Source organism: Tursiops truncatus, chromosome 10, assembly GCF_011762595.2.
Source record: "Tursiops truncatus isolate mTurTru1 chromosome 10, mTurTru1.mat.Y, whole genome shotgun sequence".
Taxonomy (NCBI): Eukaryota; Metazoa; Chordata; class Mammalia; order Artiodactyla; family Delphinidae; genus Tursiops; species Tursiops truncatus.
The window spans coordinates 28,581,609-28,607,877 of NC_047043.1; the positions used below are offsets into that span (position 1 = coordinate 28,581,609).

The 26,269-nt window shown below is 42.0% G+C and overlaps 1 protein-coding gene across 2 annotated transcripts in view; it reads left to right on the forward strand.

The window, feature by feature from the left end:
* The first annotated feature begins 3,194 nt into the window (after positions 1 to 3,194).
* PLA2G7 (phospholipase A2 group VII) overlaps positions 3,195 to 26,269 on the forward strand; it is a 34,416-nt gene continuing 11,341 nt past the window's right edge. Inside the window, exons 1-9 of one of the 2 annotated variants that reach the window (XM_019949990.3) lie at positions 3,195 to 3,421; positions 13,091 to 13,233; positions 17,677 to 17,798; positions 18,242 to 18,386; positions 19,949 to 20,042; positions 22,459 to 22,527; positions 23,077 to 23,203; positions 24,045 to 24,158; positions 25,299 to 25,390. In XM_019949990.3, coding sequence (XP_019805549.1) covers positions 13,125 to 13,233; positions 17,677 to 17,798; positions 18,242 to 18,386; positions 19,949 to 20,042; positions 22,459 to 22,527; positions 23,077 to 23,203; positions 24,045 to 24,158; positions 25,299 to 25,390 — 872 coding nt within the window. In that variant the 5' untranslated portion in view covers positions 3,195 to 3,421; positions 13,091 to 13,124. The remainder of the gene's footprint in view (positions 3,422 to 13,090; positions 13,234 to 17,676; positions 17,799 to 18,241; positions 18,387 to 19,948; positions 20,043 to 22,458; positions 22,528 to 23,076; positions 23,204 to 24,044; positions 24,159 to 25,298; positions 25,391 to 26,269) is intronic. The other variant, XM_019949991.3, reaches the window with a different exon arrangement.

Below are 26,269 nucleotides of genomic sequence, written 5' to 3' on the forward strand. Positions count from 1 at the left end.
GATGAACTCCTACTCATTCTTGAAAGCCTCTGTCTTGGTGAAGCCTTCCTTTTCACAAGTTCCTATTCAAAAATTTTAAATATTGAATCAATGTAATCATGCCCATATCCCAAATAGTTAAATAGTACTGAGGTGCTAAAAGAGAGAAGCGAGAGTCTCCCACCTCAACTCACCCCAACTCCAGCCCAATTCCCCAAAGGTAATCACCCTTAATGATTTTCCTTTTCAGATATCTGGTGATCTCCATGTTTGCAAAATAGTATGCTATATTATTATTTCTTGGTGTATCATCCTAAGCACTGTCTATCTAATTTCTACTAGGAGAGTGAGCATTTAGCTCACATCCATCCTGGTCCTATCTTTTCTCTTCTCTAACCCTCCTAATAGAGTTACATCTCTCTACTCAGGCCCTCCACTACATCTCTCCTCTGCAAAGTCACTGCGCATCCAGACCTTTACTTTTTGTTCTACTAACTATGGACATTATCTCTTTTGACTCTCGACATTTTCCAAAATGAGACCCTTAGTAACTCAACCTTTTCTCCATCCTAGGAGGCCTCACTTCTACCTCCTTCTACCTACTTACCTATAGGTACTTCTACATTTTAGAAATCAATCATATTTACATTCTCCTGTATAATCACAGTTCATTCTTCTTTGGCTTGTTTAAAAGGTGTTTCTAAGAGTTGAAAACCAGTAAGCATGCTTGCACTGTTAGACTAGTGAATGTTGTTTTCGATCATCTAGTGGAATACTCTGATCATACTTTCTTCTCTGGTCCGTTCAGAGAAATATATTTTTAGATTTCAGGTTTAATAGTGTCTCCACCCAATAGCTCAAAATCAATCCATTTTAAATTATTTCACACTTAACATCATGCCTTTCCTGGACATTTTCCCTCTTGGAGTTTCTAGTTTTAACTTTAATTGTCTTCAATTTTAAATTTAAGTAATTTAATCTTTTAATTTTTTCTTTTGCATTCTCTTACCTTCTAAGGGCCTCGAGGGTTTCCAAGTTCCCAATCATACTTTTAGTTTTATTGAATCCCATTGTTTCTTCTAGCTTCATTACTTTAATCAGGATGGGTTAGTTTCCAGACCGTCACCCTGGGGCTTCCCTCCTCGGCTCATCTGGCTTGGAGCCTCTTTTCCTTGGATCCTGTGCAGTGAGAATGCCTTTCACTTCCATCCCTTCCAAGGAGAATTAATAACTCACTTCTCAGAAACCCCACAGTCCTTGTATTTACCTACAAGGGCTCACTTGCTATGGTGTGATTTCCTTAGCCTCCAGGGGTAGTCATCCTTGAAATGGTACCTAACATACAGTTTGCCCTCAATAAACACTATTTGAAAACACTATGGAGCACATTATTACTATTTATTCCAAAATCTTGATTGAGGACAGAGTCATCAGTTTTTTTCATGTTAAGGAGTAAAGAAGCACTTCTATATTGATGGGAAATGGGAATAAGAATTAAGAGATAAGAAACAGCTCAACAAAGAATCAATTTATAAACACAAGTACCTTATTTTTTTCACTACATCAAAACAAAAACAAAATCCATATCAGATCCACCTTATAACCTGTATGTCTACGTTGACTTGCCATCCTTTGGAATGTGAGGCCCATTCTTTATTCATTTCACTGGACTAGGGTTGCCAGAAAAATTACAGGAAGCCCAGTTAAATTTGAATTTCAAATAAACAACACATAATTTTGAGTATAAATAGGTTCCAAATATTGTATGGAATCTTCTTATACTAAAACCTTTTTGTCATTTGTCTGAAATTCAAATTTAACTGGATGTCCTGTATTTCATTTGCTAAATCTGGCAACCCTACACTGGGGACCTTCTCAGGACATTAACCTGCTAAATGCCAACCAGTCTGACCTCCTCAGAGAGAGTAATCTGATTACAATGGGAGGAAGCACAGAGTTGACATGGAAAGAAAGAAAGAAAATATTTCATACTTGCCTTCAAGACCTGCTTTCAAAGCCCACCACCTTTTTAGGTGTGATGATGAATTTTCTGATTGTGTCTTCTGAATCTTCATCCTGTCTTAAGGTTAAAGGGAGGAGGTCCTTAGAGACCTCTAACGTAGTGTATCATGTACACTTTTAGATTAATATTCTGGGGCAATTTGTTTCATAGGCGGTTATCCCAGGAAGTACAGGAAATTGTCATTAGGCTGAGATAGTTTAAATGTTCACCTATTGTCAGGTTTAAATAAGTCACTGCTTCTTTAAAGATAATACTATTAGACAGCACTGTGTATGCTCTGTCTTAAGCATTTCACATACATTTGCATTTCGTTCTCACAAGGTGCCTCTGACTAATGTACTTTGATTATCTCCGTTTTACCCTTGAGGAAGCTGAGAAGCAGAAAGGATAAAGAACTTGCCCAAAGTGACATCACTAACAAGTGTGAGAAAGGAGCTATAATCCATGCCTTCTTAATCTGGAGTCCTCCAAATAAAAATAAAATAAATTTCATCTACAGTCCTGCCAACCTCGCCAAAAAGCCAAAAATCACTAGTTAAAAACATAAACATTAACTCCACCCATGAATGTCAAACTACTTTCTCTGAGTCTCTAACTGACGCTTTAAATGAATATTTTAAAATTAGAAAGTTGGATTGAGGAGAAAGCATTGGAAAATGAAGGAAGGAATTTCAGCGAAACCGCAAAGAACTGGGTTAAGCTGAGCTATCAGATGGCCCCTTTTCACACCATTTCCCCCCAAGTCATAAAAGCTCTTCCTGATTGCCCTTCACTGTATTTCCACGGAGAAATGAAACTAACTCAGTGGCAGGCCTTCCAAGCCGGAGCATAGTCCACATAATTTCTAGTTCCAGTGTACTATAAAACGGAAAGCGGACTGCGCAAGGCATTGCGGATTGCAGATGGAAACAGGGTAACCGGGAATTTAGTGAAACGAGCAAGGTCGGCGCGATGGGGGGGGTGAATGGAACTGGGAAAGATCTGATCGGAATAGAGTCTGAGAACAGGAACTGGGGGCGCAGCACCCGCTCTCTGCACGCGTGGGTCGGTCCCGGGGGGGAAGGGGGTTAAGTTAACCCGCGGGTCCAGATTGCAGACAGCCAGCCCTGGGAGGGTGCTGTGTTCGCCGAGCTCGCCCGCGTCCCAGCGCCTCTGCTGGTGGGAGGACGGTGGCCTCAGCTCCACCCCTTCCCTCCTCCTGCGGCGCCGGGGGAGGTCAGAGTCGGGGCGACCAGACGGCGCGGGGCAGAAGGAGCGCGAAGCCAGCGCGCAGCCCCTCGCCCGCCGCCCCGCGGCCACGGTGACCCGGTGACAGCGGGCGACAGACCCTGCGGTACTGGCAGCGAGCAAGCAGCAAAGGGGTCGGCGCGCCCGGTCCCGGTTCCCGCAAGCAGCTCATCGCGGTGCCCGGGTGACGAGGTACGCCGGGGCGGGTGGGAGCCGGGGGTTGCCGCCGGCTGGGGGGCTGGGAGGTTGGGGGCTGAAAGGATGGGGATGGGAGGATGGGGGAGGATGGGGGTTGGAGGGCTGGGACCCCGCCCGCACCCACCTCCAAGCCGGAGCTGGGCTCGCCTTCCCTGCCGCCCTCCGAACAGCTCTGGGATCTTTGCGGGGAGGGTGATGGAATTCGAGCCCAGTTCTCCCAAACCTTTTCTGCTCCGATTACTTACTCCCCATGTCCCAGAGCTCCAGGCTGCAGCCCAGATAAGATCTCGGCTGCGCTACCCTGACTCTGCGGGAGGCTTGTTTTTAAAAAGCCAAACAGAACCAGAAACAGAGAACATTCTCTTCCCCGTCATTACCTGGAGCCTCTCATAGACCTTTCTAGCTCTAAAAACGAAAAGGTCAGGCTTTCATTCAGACCTCTGGCTTCCGAGGTGGCTGCGGAAATGGGAGGAAGGAGGAGGGAGAGGTGGGTGGGCTCATAAGGGGGCTGGGAGCCCTTGAGGGACTTACGTGTTCAGGTTCGAGAGGGATTTGTGTTAACAAATCAGTATTGAACAAATTACCTTTGACCCCAAAAAGAATGCTGAGCCAGGAGGTTGGTCTATGAGTAGGAGCCAGGAGGTTGGTCTATGAGTAGGAGCCGGGAAATGCACCCCTTCGAAGTGTTGACAGTTACAAAGGCCTGGAACCTAATCTTGGGCTAACACTGAACTCAGGGATCCGAGCATTAAGTATTGGCCTGGTCCATAGGAAGGGGAAGGGGATGGCCTTCTTTTTTTAAAAAAAATTTAATTTTATTTATTTATTTTTTATACAGCAGGTTTTTCTTAGTTATCTATGTTATACATATTAATGTATATATGTCAATTCCAATCTCCCAATTCATCCCACCCCCACCCCCACTTCCCCCCCTTGGTGTCCATACATTTGTTCTCTACATCTCTGTCTCTATTGCTGCCTTGCAAACCAGTTCATCTGTACCATTTTTCTAGATTCCACATACAATATTTGTTTTTCTCTTTCTGACTTACTTCACTCTGTATGACAGTCTCTAGGTCCATCCATGTCTCTACAGATGACCCAATTTCGTTCCTTTTTATGGCTGAGTAATATACCATTGTATATACACGTACCACATCTCCTTTGTCCATTCGTCGGTCGATAGGCATTTAGGTTGCTTCCATGACCTGGCTATTATAAATAGTGCTGCAATGAACACTGGAGTGCATGTGTCTTTTTGAATTATGGTTTCCTCTGTGTGTATGCCTGGTAGTGGGATTGCTGGGACATATGGTAATTCATTTGGAGTTTTTTAAGGAACCTCCATGCTGTTCTCCATAGTGACTGTATCAATTTACATTCCCACCAACAGTGCAAGAGGGTTCCCTTTTCTCTACACCCTCTCCAGCAATTGTTCTTTGTAGATTTTCTGATGATGCCCGTTCTAACTGGTGTGAGGTGATACCTCATTGTAGTTTTGATTTGCATTTCTCTAATAATTAGTGATGTTGAGCAGCTTTTCATGTGCCTCTTGGCCATCTGTATGTCTTCTTTGGAGAAATGTCTATTTAGGACTTCTGCCCATTTTTTGATTGAGTTGTTTGTTTTTTTTAATGTTGAGCTGCATGAGCTGTTTATATATTTTGGAGATTAAGCCTTTGTCCGTTGATTCGTTTGCAGATATTTTCTCCCATTCTGAGGGTTGTCTTTTTGTCTTGTTTATAGTTTCCTTTGCTGGGCAAAAGCTTTTAAGTTTCATTAGGTCCCATTTGTTTATTTTTGTTTTTATTTCCATTACTGTAGGAGGTGGGTCAAAAGAGATCTTGCTGTCATTTATGTCAAAGAGTGTTCTATCTATGTTTTCCTCTAAGAGTTTTATAGTGTCCGGTCTTAGATTTAGGTCTTTAATCCATTCTGAGTTTATTTTTCTATATGGCGTTAGGGAGTGTTCTAATTTCATTCTTTTACATGTAGCTGTCCAGTTTTCCCAGCATCACTTATTGAAGAGACTGTATTTTCTCCATCGTATATGCTTGCTTCCTTTGTCATAGATTAGTTGACCATAGGTGTGTGGGTTTATCTCTGGCTTTCCATCTTACTCCATTGATCTATATTTCTGTTTTTGTGCCACACCATATTGCCTTGATTACTGTGGCTTTGTAGTATAGTCTGAAGTCAGGGAGTCTGGTTTCTCCAGCCCCGCGTTTTTCCCTCAAGACTGCTTTGGCTATACGGGGTCTTTTGTGTCTCCATACAAATTTTAGTATTTTTTGTTCTACTTCTGTAAAAAATGCCATTGGTAATTTGATAAGGGATTGCATTGAATCTGTAGATTGCTTTGGGTAGTAAAGTCATTTTGACAAGACTGATTCTTCCAATCCAAGAACATGGTATATCTCTCCATCTGTTTGTATCATCTTTGATTTCTTTCATCAGTGCCTTATAGTTTTCTGAGTACAGGTCTTTTACCTCCTTAGGTAGGTTTATTCCTAGGTATTTTATTCTTTTTGTTGCATTGGTGAATGGGATTGTTTCCTTAATTTCTCTTTCTGATCTTTCATTGTTAGTGTATAGGAATGCAAGAGATTTCTGTGCATTAATTTTGTATCCTGCTACATTACCAAATTCATTGATTAGCTCTAGTAGTGTTCTGGTGTCATCTTTAGGATTCTGTATGTTTAGTATCATGTCATCTGCAAACAGTGGCAGTTTTACTTGTTCTTTTCCAATTCGTATTCCTTTTATTTCTTTTTCTTCTCTGATTGCTGTGGCTAGGACTTCCAAAACTGTGTTGAATAATAGTGGTGAGAGTGGACATCCTTGTCTTGTTCCTGATCTTAGAGGAAACGCTTTCAGTTTTTCACCATTGAGAATGATGTTTGCTGTGGGTTTGTCCTATATGGTCTTTATTAGGCTGAGGTAGGTTCCCTCTGTGCCCACTTTCTGGAGAGTTTTTATCATAAACAGGTGTTGAATTTTGTCAAAAACTTTTTCTGCATCTATTGAGATGATCATATGTCTTTCATTCTTCAGTTTGTTAATATGGTGTATCACATTGATTGATTTGCCTATATAGAAGAATCCTTGCATCCCAGGGTTAATCCCACTTGATCATGGTGTATGATCCTTTTAATGTGTTGTTGGATTCCATTTGCTAGTATTTTGTTGAGGATTTTTGCATCTATATTCATCACTGATATTGGTCTGTAATTTTCTTTTTTTGTGGTATCTTTGTCTGGTTTTGGTATCAGGGTGATGGTGGCCTTGTACAACAAGTTTGAGAGTGCTCCTGCCTCTGCAATTTTTTGGAAGAGTTTGAGAACATGGCTGTTAGCTCTTCTCTAAATGTTTGATAGAATTCACCTGTGAAGCCCTCTGGTCCTGGGCTTTTGTTTGTTGGAAGGCTTTTAATCACAGTTTCAATTTCATTACTTGTGATTGGTCTGTTCATATATTCTATTTCTTCCTGGTTCAGTTTTGGAAGGTTATAGCTTTCTAAGAATTTGTTCATTTCTTCCAGGTTGTCCATTTTATTGGCATAGAGTTGCTTGTAGTAGTCTCTTAGGATGCTTTGTATTCCTGTGGTGTCTGTTGTAACTTCTTTTTCGTTTCTAATTTTATTGATTTGAACCCTCTCCCTCTTTTTCCTGATGAGTCTGACTAAAGGTTTATCAATTTTGTTTATCTTCTCAAAGAACCTTTAGGTGTAAAGTTAGATTGTTTATCTGAGATTTTTCTTGTTTCTTGAGGTAGGCTTGTATTGCTATAAACTTCCCTCTTAGAACTGGGTGTGCTGCATCCCATAGGTTTTGGATCATCGTGTTTTCATTGTCATTTGTCTCTAGGTATTTTTTGACTTCCTCTTTGATTTCTTCAATGATCTCTTGGTTATTTAGGAACGTATTGTTTAGCCTCCATGTGTTTGTTTTTTACGTTTTTTTTTCACTGTAATGGATTTCTAATCTCATAACGTTGTGGTCAGAAAAGAAGCTGGATATGATTTCAATTGTCTCAAATTTACCGAGGCTTGATTTGTGACCCAAGATGTGATCTATCCTGGAGAATGTTCCATGTGCACTTGAGAAGAAAGTGCAATCTGCTGTTTTCGGATGGAATGCCCTATAAATATCAACTATATCTGGTCTATTGTGTCATTTAAAGCTTGTGTTTCCTTATTAATTTTCTGTCTGGGTAATCTGTCCAGTGGTGTAAGTGAAGTGTTAAAGTCCCCCACTATTGTTGTGTTACTGACAATTTCCTCTTTTATAGCTGTTAGCATTTGCCTTATGTATTGACGTGCTTCTATGTTGGGTGCATATATATTTATAATTGTTACATCTTCTTCTTGAGTTGATCCCCTGATCATTGATCATTATGTAGTGTCCTTCCTTGTCTCTTATAACATTCTTTGTTCTAAAGCCTATTTTATCTGATATGAGTATTGCTACTCCAGCTTTCTTTTGATTTCCACTTGCATGGAAAATATTTTTCCATCCCCTCACTTTCAGTCTGCATGTGTCCCTAGGTCTGAAGTGGGTCTCTTGTAGACAGCATATATAAGGGTCTTGTTTTTGTATCCATTCAGCCAGTCTGTGTCTTTTGGTTGAGCATTTAATCCATTCACATTTAAGGTAATTATCAATATGCATGTTCCTATTCCCACTTTCTTAATTGTTTTGGGTTTGTTTTTGTAGGTCCTCTTCTTCTCTTGTGTTTCCCACTTAGAGAAGTTCCTTTAGCATTTGTTGTAGAGCTGGTTTGCTGGTGCTGAATTCTTGTAGCTTTTGCTTGTCTGTAAAGCTTTTGATTTCTCTGTCAAATCTGAATGAGATTCTTGCCCAGTAGAGTAATCTTGGTTGTAGGTTCTTCCCCTTCATCACTTTAAATATATCGTGCCACCCCCTTCTGGCTTGTAGAGTTTCTGCTGAGAAATCAGCTGTTAACCTTATGGGAGTTCCCTTGTATGTTATTTGTCGTTTTTCCCCTGTTGCTTTTAATATTTTTTCTTTGTCTTTAATTTTTGTCAATTTAATTACCATGTGTCTGGGCGTGTTTCTCCTTGGGTTTATCCTGGGACTCTCTGCTCTTCCTGGACTTGGGTGGCTATTTGCTTTCCCATGTTAGGGAAGTTTTCGACTATAATCTCTTCAAATATTTTCTTGGGTCCTTCCTCTCTCACTTCTCTTTCTGGGACCCCTATCATGCGAATGTTGGTGCATTTAATGTTGTCCCAGAGGTCTCTACGCTGGCTTCATTTCTTTTCATTCTTTTTTCTTTATTCTGTTCCATGGCAGTGAATTCCACTATTCTGTCTTCCAGGTCACTTACCCGTTCTTCTGCCTCAGTTATTGTGCTATTATTCCTCATTATGACCGCTCGACAATCGCTTTCCCTGCTAGGGATTTTAAAGACAAAAATCACATCTATTTTTGAAATCTTTTAATCTGAAACATAGTGACTGACACATAGTCACTCTTAAAATTGAGTAAATGGACTCGTGAACAAATGCATGAATGAGGCAGCCAGTCATTGAATTATTTGGAGAATTATTACTCTGGGAATGAGGTCAGATAGCACATATATAGGGTGATGAAAAAAACTCAGCAAACAGTACTCTTACTGTTCCATTGCAGACATTTCCAAACACTGCCTCCTGGTACTGGCTATACCAGAGCCCATAGGGAGCTAACATATAGATGCCTGGACCTGCCTTCTGAAGATTCTGCATCAGAAAGTCTGCGATGGGTCTCAGGAGTCAGCGTGTTCAAAGGTTCTGCAAGAGCCTTGCAGCCTGCCTGAGGTTAGGCAGGGAACTGGCGCGGGCCATTTCACCTGGCCTTAACTCTGCCGGTTCCACTATAAGGACAAAAGGTGATGGCCATGGCACTGGTCTGGTAGGAATCATGGGGAGGGCAGAGCACCCCAGTCCTGCTTGGAGGACTCGGGGAAGCCTTGCTAGCCATTGGCTGTCTCTACTTCTTCCTGAGGTTATTGACAGGGAAGATGTGATGAATACCCAAGTTGCTATGGGCAAGTGAGCCTTCTTGGGGTTAGTGCAGGGTTCCTAAAAATCACTGTTGATTCCTTATGTGTTTCACTTTGTCTTCTCTTTTTCACCTCTTCATCCCTCGTGATCTTCCAATGGGCTGAACGACACTCCCCTTATTCAGCCTGGGCTGTAAGCACCAGGAGTGGTAAATACTTTCTGTGGATGATGTTACTTGATGAAAATCCAAGTGGTGACATTGTAACAGAGGGGTAGCAGTGGAGGCTTGTGAGGATCCAGCCTGGCTTCAGTGCAACTTCTTCTATTGCTTATTTGGGAAACTTAGCTATGTCTCGGGATTCATACACAGTACTCTGAAGTTTCCAAGGGTCTTGGCATGTTGCTCCAATATAAATTAGGGCAAGAACAATGAGACAGAGTCTCATCTCTTTGGAGAACAATTTCTAATTCTTTGTTAAGTCATCTCTCAATCCAGCTCTGACCAGTTTAGCATCATTAAAATAACTGTTCTGTTCATTAACTTTAGAAGATTTTGGTTTTAGAGTGAACAGAATTTGACATTATATCAAGATGCCATGTGGTGGGTAAAAGGTGGCATTCAGGCAATCTGGGCTTAAGCCCTACCTCCAGCACTTGCTAGCTGTGTGATTAGAACAAGTCACTTAAACTTTTCTGGCCTCAGTTTCCTCATCAGTAGAATGGGGATAATTAAGCTCCCCTGACAGATTGTTTTGGTGATGATTGAGTAAGGGACCATGTGCCAGAAACTGTGCAAAATACTTGGCACTTAGTAAGTGTTCAAATGTTAGCAATATTATCATCTATTTAGTGAGCAAACTTTTTTTTAGCAACTCCTAGGTGCCATTTTTAAATAAAAAGACAAATTATAGTGCTAGGTACTCATATGAAAAGATATTTATAATATATTTTCAAATTAAAAATGGAAGTTGAATATATCGTATGACGTTTTATAAACAAACTTTAAAGCTATATATGTATGTATATTTATATGTATGGGTGTATATGTTTGTCTGTATTGTGTATGTGTACATGTATTTACGCATGGAAATGCATCTGGAAAAACGTCTGTTGGCAAGGGATTATTAGTGCAGAGACAGCTCCATTTCTTAATTTACTTTATTGTCATGGTTGAATTTTGAAGTCATGTATTAACGTTATAATAAAATTGAAAATAATAGTGAAATAAGATAAACTGAAGTCAACCAATATTATAAATAATTTAAGGAGTTAAACTGTACATGCTTTTTCTGATTCCCCCCACCCCCCTAAAAAAAGATATGGAATAAGGAAATGCCAGACTCACTCTACAAATAACCAAGAAGCTTAGAGCTCCAGGGACAGTTTTCCCAGCTACCTATCTGGATTTTTAGCCTGTGTGATAAGAGCTGACCTTTCTATAGCCCTGTCTCCTCTGAAATCTTTCTCTCCGAATTCCTGTTGCCCTGAGAATTTGTACCATATCATCTGAGAATTTGGAAATGTCCTTGTCATTTGCTTTCTTCCTGTATTATAGATGTGAGTCTTGTTTCTGAACCCTTATTGTAAGCTCTTTTAGAGCAGGGATTATGTCAAATTCTCCGGTATTTACCACAGTTGTTGACATAGCAGAGGGTGTGTAGCATTTGCTTAGTAAGTACCCATCGACTGAATGACTGCAGATCTGATGTTACTCAGAATCGGCCCTGTTGCACTGTCATAATGGAAAACAACTTAACCTGGAGATTTCAATGGGTTAACACAACAAAGGTTTATTTCTTGTTCATAAAAGGCCATATGAACTGGCATAGGCTCTTTTCTGCTCAGTGATGAAGGATCCAGACTTCCTCCATCTGGAGACACACATGTGGCTTCTAAGTTTGTTGAATGAAGGAAAGGAAGGAATGGAGAGACATACTGACGCATAAATGTCCTAGGCCACTTCCATTCAAATTCCCATTTATCGGAAATCAGTCCCGTCTAGCTACCAGGGAGGCCAGGAAATTCAGGGGAGCACATAGCTACTCAGGAACACTGATTTCTGGGCCACGGATCTACATCTTCCTGCAGAATAACCATGCCAGCTAGTTAGTACCCCATTCGTATCAGTGGGACAAACACCCACATGATCACTAAACATGGCTCAGTTTATGTGAGTAACCGATGTGTTAGAAACTACCAGGATTCAGAATTTATCCATGCAGCAGGCATTTACTGGTGCCTACTCTGTGCCGGGCACTGTTGTAGGTCCTGGGAAAACAGCAGGGAAAACAACAACAAAAAACCCAGCCCCAATTCCCTATGCTCACAGAATTGACTTGCTGGAAGAGGAAGATAAACAATTAACAAGTAATCCAGAGAATCTCTATTGGTGATAATATTATGCAGAAAAATAAAGCAGTTGGGGAAACAGGGCACGTATTGGTGTATGTGTTGGGGGGTAGATTGTAATTTTAAACTGGTCAGGGAAAGCCTCACTGAGAAGGTAACATGGAAGCAAAAACCTAGGAGTGAGGGAGCCGGTTATTTGGGTGTCAGGGCAAAGAGCCTTCCTGAAAGAGGAACACAGGTACAGATCCCAAGGTGGGACAAGAGGGTGCCTGAAATGTTTGCTGGATGGCAAGGAAGACGTGTAGTTGCAGGGAGTATGTGGGTGAGTGTGCAGGAGAGGCTGGGATGTCTGCTCAGGAGTCTGTTGAGTACAGGCTGTAGCGCCTTATATGTTACTTTAAGATCTGTGGCTTCTGCTCTGTCATGTGAAGCCATTTGGGGGCTTTGAGCACGAGGAATGGCATGATCACTCTGGCTGCTATATTGGGAATTGACCATAGGGTTCGGGGAGACCAGTGACAGGTTATTGCAAAATTCAAGAATGAGATGGTGATGGCCTGGACCATTTCCATCACCCCAAAAAGAGGGGAGAGATTTTCAAGGGGAAAAGTGATTCACAAATACAAGATAGTTTTTGCTGCTAAGATGTTAGCAAAGAGCCTCCCTGTAATATAATTTATTATCATCACAAGTCCAGTTGTATTCATCAGTGCTACCGACATTTCTCCCACACAAGCTGCATGCCAGGACCCCCGTTAGGCACTTGGGACAGCAAGTAAGATCTGCCCCCTGCCTTTGGGAGGCTCTCAGGCGTAGCAGGGTTATAGAGATCCCCCCAAATATAACATCATCAGCACCAAAAACACACCCAGCTGCTGCAACACGATTATTTTACAAACATGACGGAAACGTTAGCCAAAACATATTGAGGGTTTACTAGGAGCTAGACATGCCCTTGGATATGATTATGATTATGACATGTGATAAAATTATTATAGTTTGATGCTCTTCTTTCTAACCACACTAGACTGCTACAAAGTTAGGGAACTAGTGGCCGAAAACCTAATATTATAACCTAAAAGTGTTATTTCTGGGCTCTGCAATCCAGCATGACCAAGAACTCTGACACCCTGGTGCCTTCCAAGAACCCATCCTAGAAACTGCATGTGCTGTGTTTTCCCAAATGTCTTCTCCCTTTATGACACACGGAATCATGTTGCTAGTCCTTTAATCTCACTGATAGGTTAGCCTATTTAAGTCCTCGTTGTTGCATGTCTTTTTTTTCCTTTTAATCATCTGCCTTGAAGAAGGTTAAGCTGAAACGGCTGCTCAGCTTCCAAGATGTTGCCACCCAAACTGCACGCGCTTTTCTGCCTCTGCACCTGCCTCACGCTGGTTCATCCCTTTTACTGGCAAGACCTAAATCCTGTTGCCTATATTGAATCATCAGGTAAGAGGTATATTTGTTCAAGGGCTTGAGCCACTGACCTGTTGCCAGACTCGAAGTGGTCCCAGGGAAGTTGCACGTGTGGACTTCTAAGAAGATTCTGATGAAGATGAGATCCTCAGTTCTCCCGGGGGAGGGGGGAGGGCCTCACTCTTTCCTCTTCTTAACGAAACTAGAGGAGTGCCTTCTTCTTCAACATCAGGACTGCAGGACAGCCTAGGATGAGGCCTTTTCAGACAAGCTGGAACCTCAGCGTGCAGTCACCGTAGAGAAGGTCTACACCGCCCCTTCTATACCTCATTGCCCTGACTCACGCCCTCTCCGTGCAGTAACACACTTCCCCTGAAGTGCCTTCAGAGGCAACCCCAAACCTGCCCCCACGAAGGTGAAGGAGAGGCAGGAGTCTTGATCAACAGGTGAAGTCCTGGTTGATGGTGGAGTGTGTGAGAAGATGGCGATTTAGAGTTTGGGATGCAGAGGGGGACAATCTTTTCTATCTAATGACAGGCAGGAGCAGGGACCAGTAGGCACTCGGAGCTCCAGATGAGCATGGATGTGCATCCCTTGCTCTTTCTTACTTTGCAGGGTGGAGGGAAGGAGAAGAGGGGGAGGCTTAGTCAAGCCCAGGAGTGGCGGCTGGAATGGGACAGCCATCTCTAGACAGGGACATCTCCTGTCACCTAGAATAACCTTGATTGAAAAGCGATTCCTTCTGGAGCTTTGTGAATTCCTGCTAATCCCAGAGGGTTGGGATGCATGAACTTCTCTATTTAGTCTCCTCAGGTGAGCAGCATCAGCGGCCTCTGCAAGGTGCCATACTGTCTGTACCACAGACGCACGCACCTGGGGAGATAGGGCAGCCCTGGATCTAGTTGTGCGGTCTTGACGGGTGACTCCTTACTGTGACATTTACCAAAGATCTTTCATAACCAGTGCCTTACAAATCTGGCCCTGCTTCATAGTTGGGGAAATGATTGCAACAGCAGAAAACGGACCAGATCTTCTATCTATGTTTGCATAGGAAATGGCATCATATCTCACAGGTCCATTCATGCAACAATACTTATCAGAGAACTGAGGTGTGCGTAATACACTGGTGACTAAGACAGAGGGCTTGTAGTCAAGCTCAAGGAGGTTAAATTAATTCTCCCATTCCCTTATCTGTATGTTGAAAACAGGTAACATCTTACATGACGAGCAAATTCTTACCTAGGAGACATTTGCCTCATGTGCTTTTTATCGGTACAGAGTGGGAATTTCAAAACATGTTCTCTATTCCCCCATGTCTGAAAATCACTGGAAAGCTGTTACTGGACAGTCAGAAACTTGAGGACACGCTTGATTCATCTTTGTCATCCCAGCCTGGAGCCCAATGCCCCATTCATTTGAACTACTCAAAAATGAATGCATAAATATTTTTAAAATTATGCATAAATAAATTTTAAATTATTAGAAATAGTTTATTCAATAAAAGATGAAAATAATAGATGATTATTTGTATCATTCTTAATAAATGAATACATAGAAAATATGATCATGCAGCCAAAAAGTTTGTAAACATGGCTAGAGATATCCCATTCGCTAATGGAGGACGTAAAGCCATATAAGAGAGTGTCATTTTCCTAGCACGTGTCCATTCCATCTCCAACCCCAGGAATGGACATCAGGACTATTTGATAAATGAACATCACCAAAAATGTATAATAAGATTAACAGCATACCATAGGTTCTAATGCTCCTATTAAAATAGAGTTGAAGAAAAATAGGAAGTGACATTTGTAAGTTCTGAACCACAAAACTATATCATCTACAGAGTGGCCATTCAACCTGGCAAGTCTCTTCCCTGCCTCTTCCTTCGTGATGAGTGCTGATGGTTGGTTAGAGAATGGGAAATCTAGGACCATGACCAGATTAGCTGCGGGCTGGTGAACCTTTTCTTTCTTTCTTTTCTTTTCTTTCCTCCCTCCCTCCCTCCCTCCCTTCCTTCCTTCCTCTTTCTTTCTTTCTTTCTTTCTTTCTTTCTTTCTTTCTTTCTTCCTTCCTTCCTTCCTTTCTTCCTTTCTTTCTTTCTTTTCTTTCTTCCTTCTTTCTTTCTTTTTTCTTTCCTTTCTTTCTTTTTCTTTCTTTCTTTCTTTCTTGTTTATTTTATTGAAGTATAGTTTATTTACAATGTTGTGTTTAATTTCTGCTGTACAGCAAAGTGACTCAGTTATACATATATATTCTTTTTCATATTCTTTTCCATTATGGTTTATCACAGGATATTGAATACAGCTCCCTGTGCTGTACAGTAGGACCTTGTTGTTTGGTGAACCTTTTCTGCAGCCTCCCTGGCACTCACCAGCCACAGGGCCCTAGAGGCCTACACTCAAACCTGGGTCAGCTCGAAGTTTCCTGAGACCTTTTCAGGGGTCAGATGTCCTGGAATACACCTCTCACAGTCCAACAGAAGGAAAGGAGCAGGCAAGCTGAATCTAGAAAACTGAATCCAGATACACTGATATATGGACTCACCATCCTGAAATTACATGAGGACTTGATTGGGGGTTAGAAAGGGGAACAGGTGAAACTGCAGGTGTGTTAAAGGGTTTTGACACCAGAGAGAGAAAATGTTTCAAGAGTGGGTGGGTAAAAGAATAGAGGCCATGGGCCTTCCCTGGTGGCGCAGTGGTTAAGAGTCCACTTGCCAATGCAGGGGACACAGGTTCGAGCCCTGGTCCGGGAAGATCCCACATGCTGCGGAGCAACTAAGCCTGTGTGCCACAACTACTGAACCCATATGCCACAACTGCTGAAGCCTGTGCACCTAAAGCCCGTCCTCCGCAATAAGAGAAGCCACTGCAATGAGAAGCCCGCGCACCGTAACAAAGAGTAGCCCCTGCTCGCCGCAACTAGAGAAAGCCTGCGTGCAGCAACAAAGACACAATGCAGCCAAAAATTAATTAATTAATTAAAAAAAATATATATATGCAGTCAAGCATTTAGCAGAAACAAAAGAGACCCAGTGACAGTGAAAAGCTTAGTTTAACTCATTTTCACAGATATTGTTTGAGCACCGCTTATGTGCTAGACATTGTGTTAAAGATGTGAGGATACAAAGATATGGATGCAGCTCTTACAAAATAGCCTTGGGAGACAGAGTGTGCAGACACATAATGTTACTCTAATATGATAGGAAGAAAGATAAAAATATATACAGGGAATTGATTTGATACTGAGGATGAAACGATTAAGTCTGGGGTGGTGGTCAGGGCAGGCTTCAGAGAAGATCAAGATATTAAAGGTCGAAGAGGAGTTTGCCATGGGGATTTCAAGCGCAGGGAACAGCATTTACTAAGGTGTAGACGCATGGAACAGCCCCGTGCGTCACTCAGCAGTGCTGGAGCACAGGGAGGGAGATAACAAAGGAAAAAGCAGCAGAAGAGGAGGAGCCAGTGGACCTCCAGATCATGGAGGGTCTTTCTTACAGTGCCCGGGAACTTGGGATTTAACTTGTGTACCTGTGAACCTCTACGAGCTTCAACCCCCAAACACTGGAAAGATAAGCCACCCCACACTGGAAGCCATGTGTAGATTTAAACATAACCTACAAACTGCCTTCCAGAAAGATTCCAGTACATTCCCCCTTCAAGAAAAAATACCTGGTGATGATAGGAAAGCATTGAAGGATTTGAAGAATTGCCTGGTGAGATTCATGCTTTAAATCACTCCAGGAGTTGTGTGAAAGATGCAGTTGAAGGAGTCAGGATCCAAGGTGAACAGGACACTTGGGAGAGATGGCGACTGTCCGATCAAGAACAGTTAAGGTGTAACTGAGAGAGTTGAGCTAATGGGGCAAGGCTACATTGGAGAGAGAATCCTAAGCTAAAAACAAATGTTAGAGATTGGAACTTGGTTGGATGTAGGGGATAGAGGAGAAAGGGTTAGGAGAGTAGCATGATTCCCAGGTTTCTGGCTTGGGGTCCCCAAGCTAGGGAATTCTGGAGTTGCATGCTGTGTGTTTGGAAGATGAAGAGGGGGAGTTGGGAGATGGTCATTTAGTTTCATTCTGGACCATAGGCTTTGCTGTTCCAATAGGAAGGCTTCCAGTGGGAAGTCGTGAGCCCAAATCTGAAAGGTGGATAGAGTTCATGTTTAGGAAAAGCAGATTTGGGAAGTGGTCTCTAATATGCTCTGGATAGGAGTAGAAGGTAAGGGCAAAGCTGGAAGGATTGGGAGCTGATCCTCAACATCTTAGGAAAAGGGCTATGTCGACCGCCATCTTTTTCCCCACACAGTGCTTTGCATACAGCAGGCGCTCAATAATTATTTGTGTATTTTACTAATTAGTAAAGAAATGGAGGCAGGAAACTATGGGTAGTCCCTTGATTCTCTTGGAGTTTCTTTGTGTAATAAAGTCTGGGGTGTAACGGCTGACAAGTGAAATAATATTGACCTGTTTTCCAGCGTGGTTCAAAAAACTACAAGCTCTGATGGCTGCTGCAATGTTTGGCCAAACTAAAATCCCCAGAGGAAATGGATCTTATTCCGTCGGTTGTACAGACTTGATGTTTGATTACACGAATAAGGTAGTGATTTGACTAATACCACTTATCCTTATATTCTAATATTGACTGTGGCTATGGCCCATGAGAAGGTTTTGAAACCTGACCTTGCCCTCAACTGAGAAAGACTTATTTTGCCATTTGTATGGTCTCCTGGGAAGCCTTTGGCAGTTTAATTCATTCCCCAATTCGTTGCTCTCATCGGATTAACTATAAACTCTTTCTTCCCCCTTCTTTGATGGCTGAAACCAGGCTGCTCATACTTTCTTTTCACTCAAAAAGCACACTGTTGTTCTATTTCTCTTCCTTTTGACTGCATTCAATCACTACGGCAACTTAAAAAGCTCTCTGGACCTCTTGCGCAATAGAAGTATTTGGGTCCCCGCTAATTAAATATGCAAAATAGCTGTTAGAACATGTTTAAGAAGCAACTTGACTAAAAGTACATTAACTTCTTTCCTCTACAGGGCACCTTCTTGCGTTTGTATTATCCATCCCAAGATCATGGTCACTGTGACACCCTTTGGATCCCAAACAAAGAATATTTTTTTGGTCTTAGTAAATTTCTTGGAACACACTGGCTTATGGGCAAAATTTTGAGCTTATTCTTCGGTAAGATTTGTGTTGCTTCTGCTTTTAGGCTCTAGAATATAAGAAAAGCTTGAAAATAGCAGGAGTTTCAGGCAGTGAAAGACCAAAGTAGATTGTCTCCTGTCCAGACATCTCCTAAGATGACAGAGTATTTCTTAAAAGGCCAGGTAACTATCAGAGAACCAAGGGTTCTCGTTTTGTCTATTCTGAATACGATGGGGTGCGTGGAGGGAGTGAAGGTATCAGACTTTCAGGCTGGCTCTAACATCTCTCTATGGCTGGCCTGATTTTTGCTTCTTACATATTCTTGGAGGCAATCATGTGGTGAGACCAGCAGCTGGACTGATGTGACTACTACCTTCTATGCTCTGCGCTAAAGTGCTTTCTACAGTTGGGCAAAGAGAGAAAGAAAACAGAAGCCTCCATAACTCTCCAGATCCTAAACAAAGGAGAGAAAGCTAATTTCTTACATGTCATAAATGAGGAAACTACTTTCATTCCCATCACCGATCCCCAAGCGGCCAGCCTCTCTCACTAAGACAATCCGATGTGCATTCATCACTTAATATGTCTGTATTTCGCTAATATTGAGTTGTCCTTCCTTATCTGTTTGACCAGACACTACTGTTGGGTTGATGTTAACCATGTCTTCAAATTTCCCCCTCAGAAATACCTACAACTTTTGGCCTTCATTTTAAACATCTCGTTGGAGTTTTCTTAAGAATCAATTTATAAGAGAAATGATGAAAATATTATCACTACGCATCTTTACGATGCTGAATAACTTATAAGTCACTTCCATAGCAATCATCACATGCAGTCTTCATGACCACATCTGCATCGTATTGATGTGAAAGTGAAACACAAATAATTGATGATAATGATGACAATAACAAGCGAGAAGTGAAGGAAGAAGAGACAACCTCTTCCATTTTTTTGAGCCCTTTACTATGTGACTGGATAGATATGCTTTACATTTTCCTACTTAAATATGACTCTGACAAAACCCCCCTGAGATAGATATCATTTCCCTCATTTTATAGGAGTCTGAGGCTCAGAGAGTTCTCTTGACTCGCCCAAGGTCAGTAGCTAGTAAGTGGCAGAGCTTCCTCCAAAGCTACATCTAAGTGTGCAGTCGAAGATCTCTCCACCTTCCTCTTGATTTTGATCAAGTTAGAATGAGATGATTCTCCGATCTGAAGATTCTGGATCTCAGTGTAATATTCCTGAGGTTTACTGGTAGTTTAGTTTCAGAACATTCCCTCTGAAGTTTTGCCCAAACCTGGGATTCATCATAAGGAACGGCCTTCCCGAATACACCTCTAAGTAGGAAAATGTCTCACCTCAAGTTCAGAGCTGGCAGTGAGAACCGATAGTTAATGATCGTACGGTCCTAGGAAAAACACATAGTTCAGGCCCTCGGTTGGTGGTATCTAGTAGGAGACTTTTTTAATGAATTTACTATTAATGCATAAAAACATGAATTCCATGGGTCAGAATTTTATACTAAGGAGATATGTTAAATTAAATAGCAACACTCAAGTCAGAAAAAACACTAATTACAGTCTCCCACTGCTGTCTAGGTTCAATGACAACTCCTGCAGCCTGGAATTCCCCTCTGAGGACTGGGGAGAAATACCCACTCATTATTTTTTCTCATGGTCTTGGAGCATTCAGGTAAAGTCTCAGAGGTTGAACGACTTTAGATTCTAGGGACAAATGACTGAATGCAGTTTTCCCCCAGAAGAGGGACAGCAGATTATGGAGTGTCAGGCTGTCCCCTGTCCTGGAGGACTTGGCGTTCCTCAGGAATTAGCTGGGATCTGTTGATCGGTCCTATAGCCCTGTTTTTTCCTGCCTCCAGCCCATGGAGACCAGCTTCACAACAGAGGAAGACAGGCTGTCGCATTTTGGGTTGTTGTCTTTCTATATTATAGTATTTACACTCTCAAAATCATTCATCGTATTAGTTCAGGTCCTCCGAGAAACAGCCACCATGACTAGATTAGCGGTGAAAGACGTGTATTACAAAATGCCCATGGAGGATAGAAGGGAAAGAGCAGAAGCAGAAAAGACGGGGAGAGCTTTCATGATGCAGGCTGGACACCTGGGAAGGAGGTGGGAGACAGAAGGACTGGATACGGAGCATCTCGAGACCGCAGCACAATTCTAAGAAAGATTGGGCCAGGCCGATGGAGGGAGTGCTTGACCAAGAACTGCTCCTCAGGGCTTCCCTGGTGGCGCAGTGGAAGGCTAAAAAAAAAAAAAAAGAACTGCTCCTCAGAGGAGCTCTGCACCTCACAGGAAAGGACCTGCGTTAAACCCACACCATGTCCAGTCGCTGGGACCGACCCACAGGAAGCCTAGCTTTCACTCGAATCCACAGGGGTGGGATCTGCGAGGGGTCTTTAGTCAACGGTGATCTCTGTGCCATGACGAGTGGCACATTTTCACGGCCACCGCACGCCCTCCACTTTCTTCCTACATCTTCTCAACTGCCTCCCCGTCTCCCCCTTCAGAGGATTATAAGACTTTCAGAAGAGTGGCTTTTAGCTGGTAAGAAATTGTGTAGCATCTGCAATAAGAAGTTATCGTAGTCCAGCTAGTTATTTGATTCCTTCTAGACCAGTGGTTGTCATCTCAGAATCTGAGGGCCAGCTCCAGCCTGCTGCCTGCTTCTGTAAATAAGGTTTTATTGCAACTCAGCCACACTCATTCATTTCCCCCATTGTCTCTGCCGCTTTTGTGCTGTAACAGCAGAGCTGAGCAGTTGTGACACATAGCGTGTGGCCCACAGAGCTGGAAGCAATTACTCTCTGGCTTTTTACCGAAAAGGTTTTGCTGATCCCTGTACTAGATGATTTTCCCTTCCTGAGTTGGTCCTGCATTGTCAGGAGTACAAGACATGGTGCCTACCTCCTTTTTGTTCCTTATGGCCATTTCCTATTGAATACATGACAGGAGAGAAGATTGTGCAGAGCAAAGATGTGGAAGGGATTCTGAATGTAGTTGCTAATTAGCACATGATCCTTTAAGCATCTCACCCTGTCCAGTCATTTACATAACAGCTAACGTGTGTTCGGTTATTTCCCCTGTTGCAGACACGGTTATAAGCACTGAAACTGTGTAACTTACTTAATCCTTACAGTAACCCGACCAGGTACCATAATCTTATAACATCACCCTTCTACAGATAAAGCACTAAGGCAGAGAAAAGATAAGTGACTTATCCAAGGTAGAGAGCTAATAAGTGAGGGAACCAGGATACAATCACCTGCAGTGGTCAGAGTGTAGGTCCTGTTCTCTTAAGCGTCACATTGTACCACCTTCCTGCACTGTGTATTATCTTATCAAAACCTTATCACTATTCTAAAGCAAAGGCTTTATTATCTGTCCCCATTCTACAGATGAGGACAGAAATGCAGTAATGTAATTACCTAAAGTCACATAGCTGGTAAGTGGCAGACGCAAGATTAAAACCCAGAACTCTCAGTTTGGGATTGACACGTACACACTGCTCTATTTAAAACGGATAACCAACAAGGATCTACTGTATAGCACAGGGAACTCTGCTCAATATTATATAACAGCCTAAACAGGAAAAGTATTTGAAAAAGAATAGATACATGAATATGTATAACTGAACCACCTTGCTGTACACCTGAAACTCTCACAACATTGTTAATCAACTATACTCCAATATAAAATAAAAAGTTAAAAAAAAACAGAATTCTCAAAGGCAATATTTATAATCACTGCACCAGTGTTTCTCAGCCTTGGTACCACTGATGCTTTGGACTGGATAATTTCTTGTGGAATGTAGTCTTGTGCATCATAGGATGGTTTTAGCAGCATCCCTCTATCCACTAGATGCCAGTAACACCCTCCCCCTACTCATGATAATGAAAACCCCTCCAGACATTGTCAAATATCCCCTGAGTGGTAAAATCAGCCCCCTTTGAGCACCACAGCTCTCTGCTTTACCCCAGGGCACTACTACAGGGGCATAATTACCTCCATATTCCTACGTTTATTTGTGGACCCCTTGTAATCATGACTGGTAGTTGAACGCTTCCCTCTTTTTGTTTTGAAGGACAATTTATTCTGCTATTGGTATTGACCTGGCATCTCACGGGTTTATAGTTGCTGCCATAGAACACAGGTACGTCACCTGGTATGTGGCTGAGCTCTACCTTTCATACAGGTTTATGAAAAGTGCTGATAGGATTGTCAACTATGGTTACATGATGAACAAAAAAGGAGACTGAGCTAGATTGTCAAGTATGTAAAAAAAATAGCTAACATTTCTAGAATGTTTATTGAGTGCCGTGTTCACAGACCATCTCATTTAATCTTCATAACAATGCTTTAAGACGGTTATCATTACCACTGTTTCAAGGAGGCAGAGAATGAAGCTGAGGAAGGGTAAGTAATTTGCCCCAAACCACACAGCTAGCAAGTGACAGCACTGGGATTTGATTCCAGGAGAGAGTTTTCAACACCGCAGCCTCCCAGAATTGTGAAGATGGAATGGGTTGTTCACAGGCAACCATGTCTTTTTCTTAGAACTCCCTTGGGGGCTTCTTTGATTTAAAAAAAGGTAGAGTGCAAGAAAGGGAGTCAGAAAGAGTCACGGCTGGGGATGAGGAACACAGGTGAGATGAAGGAGAGAAAGAGCAAGCGTAAGTAATTGATTCTGTTTGTATTGTAGAGATGGCTCTGCATCTGCGACTTACTATTTCAAGGACCAGTCTGCTGCAGAAATAGGAAACCAGACTTGGCTTTATCTTAGAACCCTAAAACGAGGGGAGGAGGAGTTTCCTCTACGAAACGAGCAGGTATGTTGCAAGGAGAAGAGAGGTGGCATGGTGACCAAAAAGCATAGGCAAAATGATGACATTTGTTCGTTTAATTTAACATATGGCAGACCGTGCTCCTAGATCTCCTTACTTCCCATCCCCAAAAGATCTGTCAGAGGATTCTCTGAGTAATCAAATGCCCTTAACGAACTATCTGGATCATAGTAAAAACAAAGACCAACATAAAAATCCTAGGAGATGACAGTGAATATTCAGAATCCTTTTGCATTAGAAGTAAAGACTACTTTTCACAGAGGTGGTATAGAATAGCATTAAGAGTCCAGCCTTAGAATGCAACTTTCTACGTTTGAATCCTGGCACCATCACCTCGCAGTGGAGTGATCTTGAACAAGTTACTTATTCTTTTTGCTTTGCTTCCATGTTTGATCCGTTACGAAATAATGAATATTAACAGTATCTTTCACATGGGGCTTTGAGGAAGATCAAGTGACATAAAGCACACTGCTTTCCACCTCAGTACCAGGCTTTATAGTGGGTGCTTTTTATATATGTTATTGCATTTAATCCCACCCACATTCACTGAGGCATTATTATACAATAAATGGAAGTTCAGAGAGGTTAAGTAAATCATCTGAGGTCACACAGTGGGTAAGCAACAGAGTCAGGATTTGGACCAAGCCATAACTACCTGTAAAGCTGGTGCCTGGGTCATCATGCTAGGCTGTGTTCTAATCACTAATCTCAAAGTCATTTCCGGTTTATAAGCAACCGCGTATTTTTTCCACCTGCCCCCTCTGCACAAGCTTTAAGTGTTACAACTCTTTTCTTTGCCATTTCCTTCTTCTAATCATCATATTAGGTACTGCAACGAGCAAAGGAGTGTTCTCAAGCTCTCGATTTGATTCTGGACATAGATCGCGGGAGACCAGAGAAGAATGTATTAGATTTAGAGTTTGACGTGGAACAGATGAAGGTGAGCTTAAAAAAAAAGCCATTTTCCCCTGGCCTAGACTTCTTTATTGCTCACATTTTTGTCTGTCTTACTGCTGTAATACAAGATACAATATGATAAAGGGCTGCAAAAAAAAAGTACCTGCAAAATATTCCAACAGTGAGGAACACATCAGGTTGAACTACATATGAAATTGCCACCAGGCAGCTTTGATCTACAAAAATGGCAAATTTCATATGTTTCAACTTAATACAACCAGTGGAAGTATTGTAATTTCTTGGGCAGTTCCTGCATGTTTTTGAGCTTGATCTTGAAACGCTGGTGAAAAGTTTTAGACAAAATATTGGGGTGGGGTGGAAGGATATCAGAGTGGACCGCGTGAATGAAGACTCAAACGTGTGTGTAGGGGGGTGGAGTGTAGGAAAGCACAGGGCACTAAGATGATGGTATGTCCTCCAGACACAGTGAAGCGTTTGTGTCCCTCGGCTAGCCACTCTCCTGTCTCCATACCTATGGATGTGTTGTCCCCTTGGTCTGACACCCCATCTTCCTGACTCAGTCCTGCTTAATCGTCAACTCAAGTCGGGTATTACCTCGGCCATGAAGCTTTCTTGGGCCTCACTGCCCACCCTGGACTGGTCTGGCTGTCTATCATATGTGCTCCATGGTACGACCCTACTGCATCTGCATCGTGTATCCGTCGCTCCTTCCCTAATAGACTGGGAGCTCATGGAAAATGAACTATAATGCCTGGCACAGAGCACGTGCTCAATCGATACTCAGGGAGTGAACAAACTAATAAACATGGAGGGGGGAGGGGGAGAAATCAGCAATGATGTTGATGCTTGAAGTGTGGGTGAAGAGGAAGGCCATGAAGTTTACCTCTGAACTCTTAGAAATGCTCAACAACTATGTGTGTGTCTTTGTGTATATATAGGTAAGCATGCATGTATATGTACATATATGTGCATATGTTTAAATATGTGTATGTGGGTGTGTGGGTGCTCGTGAATGTATGTATGTGTATATATATTTCTTTTCTAAGAAACCAAGGTACTTAACCATGCCTGTGAAAAGATGTTTATAATTCACAAAATCACTGCCTATCCTCCGAACAACCTGCAAGATACTGATGAACTTACATCATGCTTTTTCACATAGGACTCCATCGACAGGGATAAAATAGCGGTTATTGGACATTCTTTCGGTGCAGCCACAGTTATTCAGAGTCTTAGTGAAGACCAGAGATTCAGGTAAGAGAATGAGTCTCAGTGTTTGGAAGCGGGGGGAGTGATAACACACGTGAGATAGAATTTATCAAATTCTTAGTGAGGAAGAGATCCTTCGGAATTCACAAGTTTGTTCTTTTGCCTCCGTAAAGTCCTCCGTATGAATTTTCCTCAACAGAAACCAACTACGTCTCTTGCTACTGAAAACTCTTCGCATCTCTCCATATTTTTCCTCGTTATTATTCATCTGCTCAAGCGCTTATTATTTTCATTTGGAAGTTTAGCTTTATATATACGTATTATCTGTGACATAATAATTGTAATAAAAATATTGTCATCTTATACTATTTTCTAGACTTCCCCAATAGGTAGGGCATTTTTTAATTAATTTTTTTCATCCTTAAGATGAAGTGTGGGCTAAAATTACATAGTTATGTGGGTGGAAGTCAGGCCCCCAGTCTTCTAACTTGAAGAAATATTTTCTTCCTTGAACCATTTTATCCCAGATTGATGAGACCATGTAGAACCAACCATGTAGAAAGAGGGTAGGATCATCTGTGAAACTTCATCTCACATTTCTTAAAATCTGTTTCAACGTAAGGGGATTCTCTTCTTTCCTCCATTTAGCACATAAAATAGAGTGTCCAAAAGGCTAAGAAACATAGGATAACTTACTTTTAAAAAGAAAATTAATTACATTTCATTTTCAAATGATATACTCCATAGGCTTTTCTTCAACACCCAGACACTCTTCCAGGTGAGGAATGGGTCTAACTGTTACTCTGAAAGAAGTATAATGAGTACACGACAGTGTCCAGAAGGACTAGAAACACAGGGGCAATAGTGCATGTACTGTATTTTTTCAGATACCCCCCAATTTTGAAGAATAGTACTTATAATATT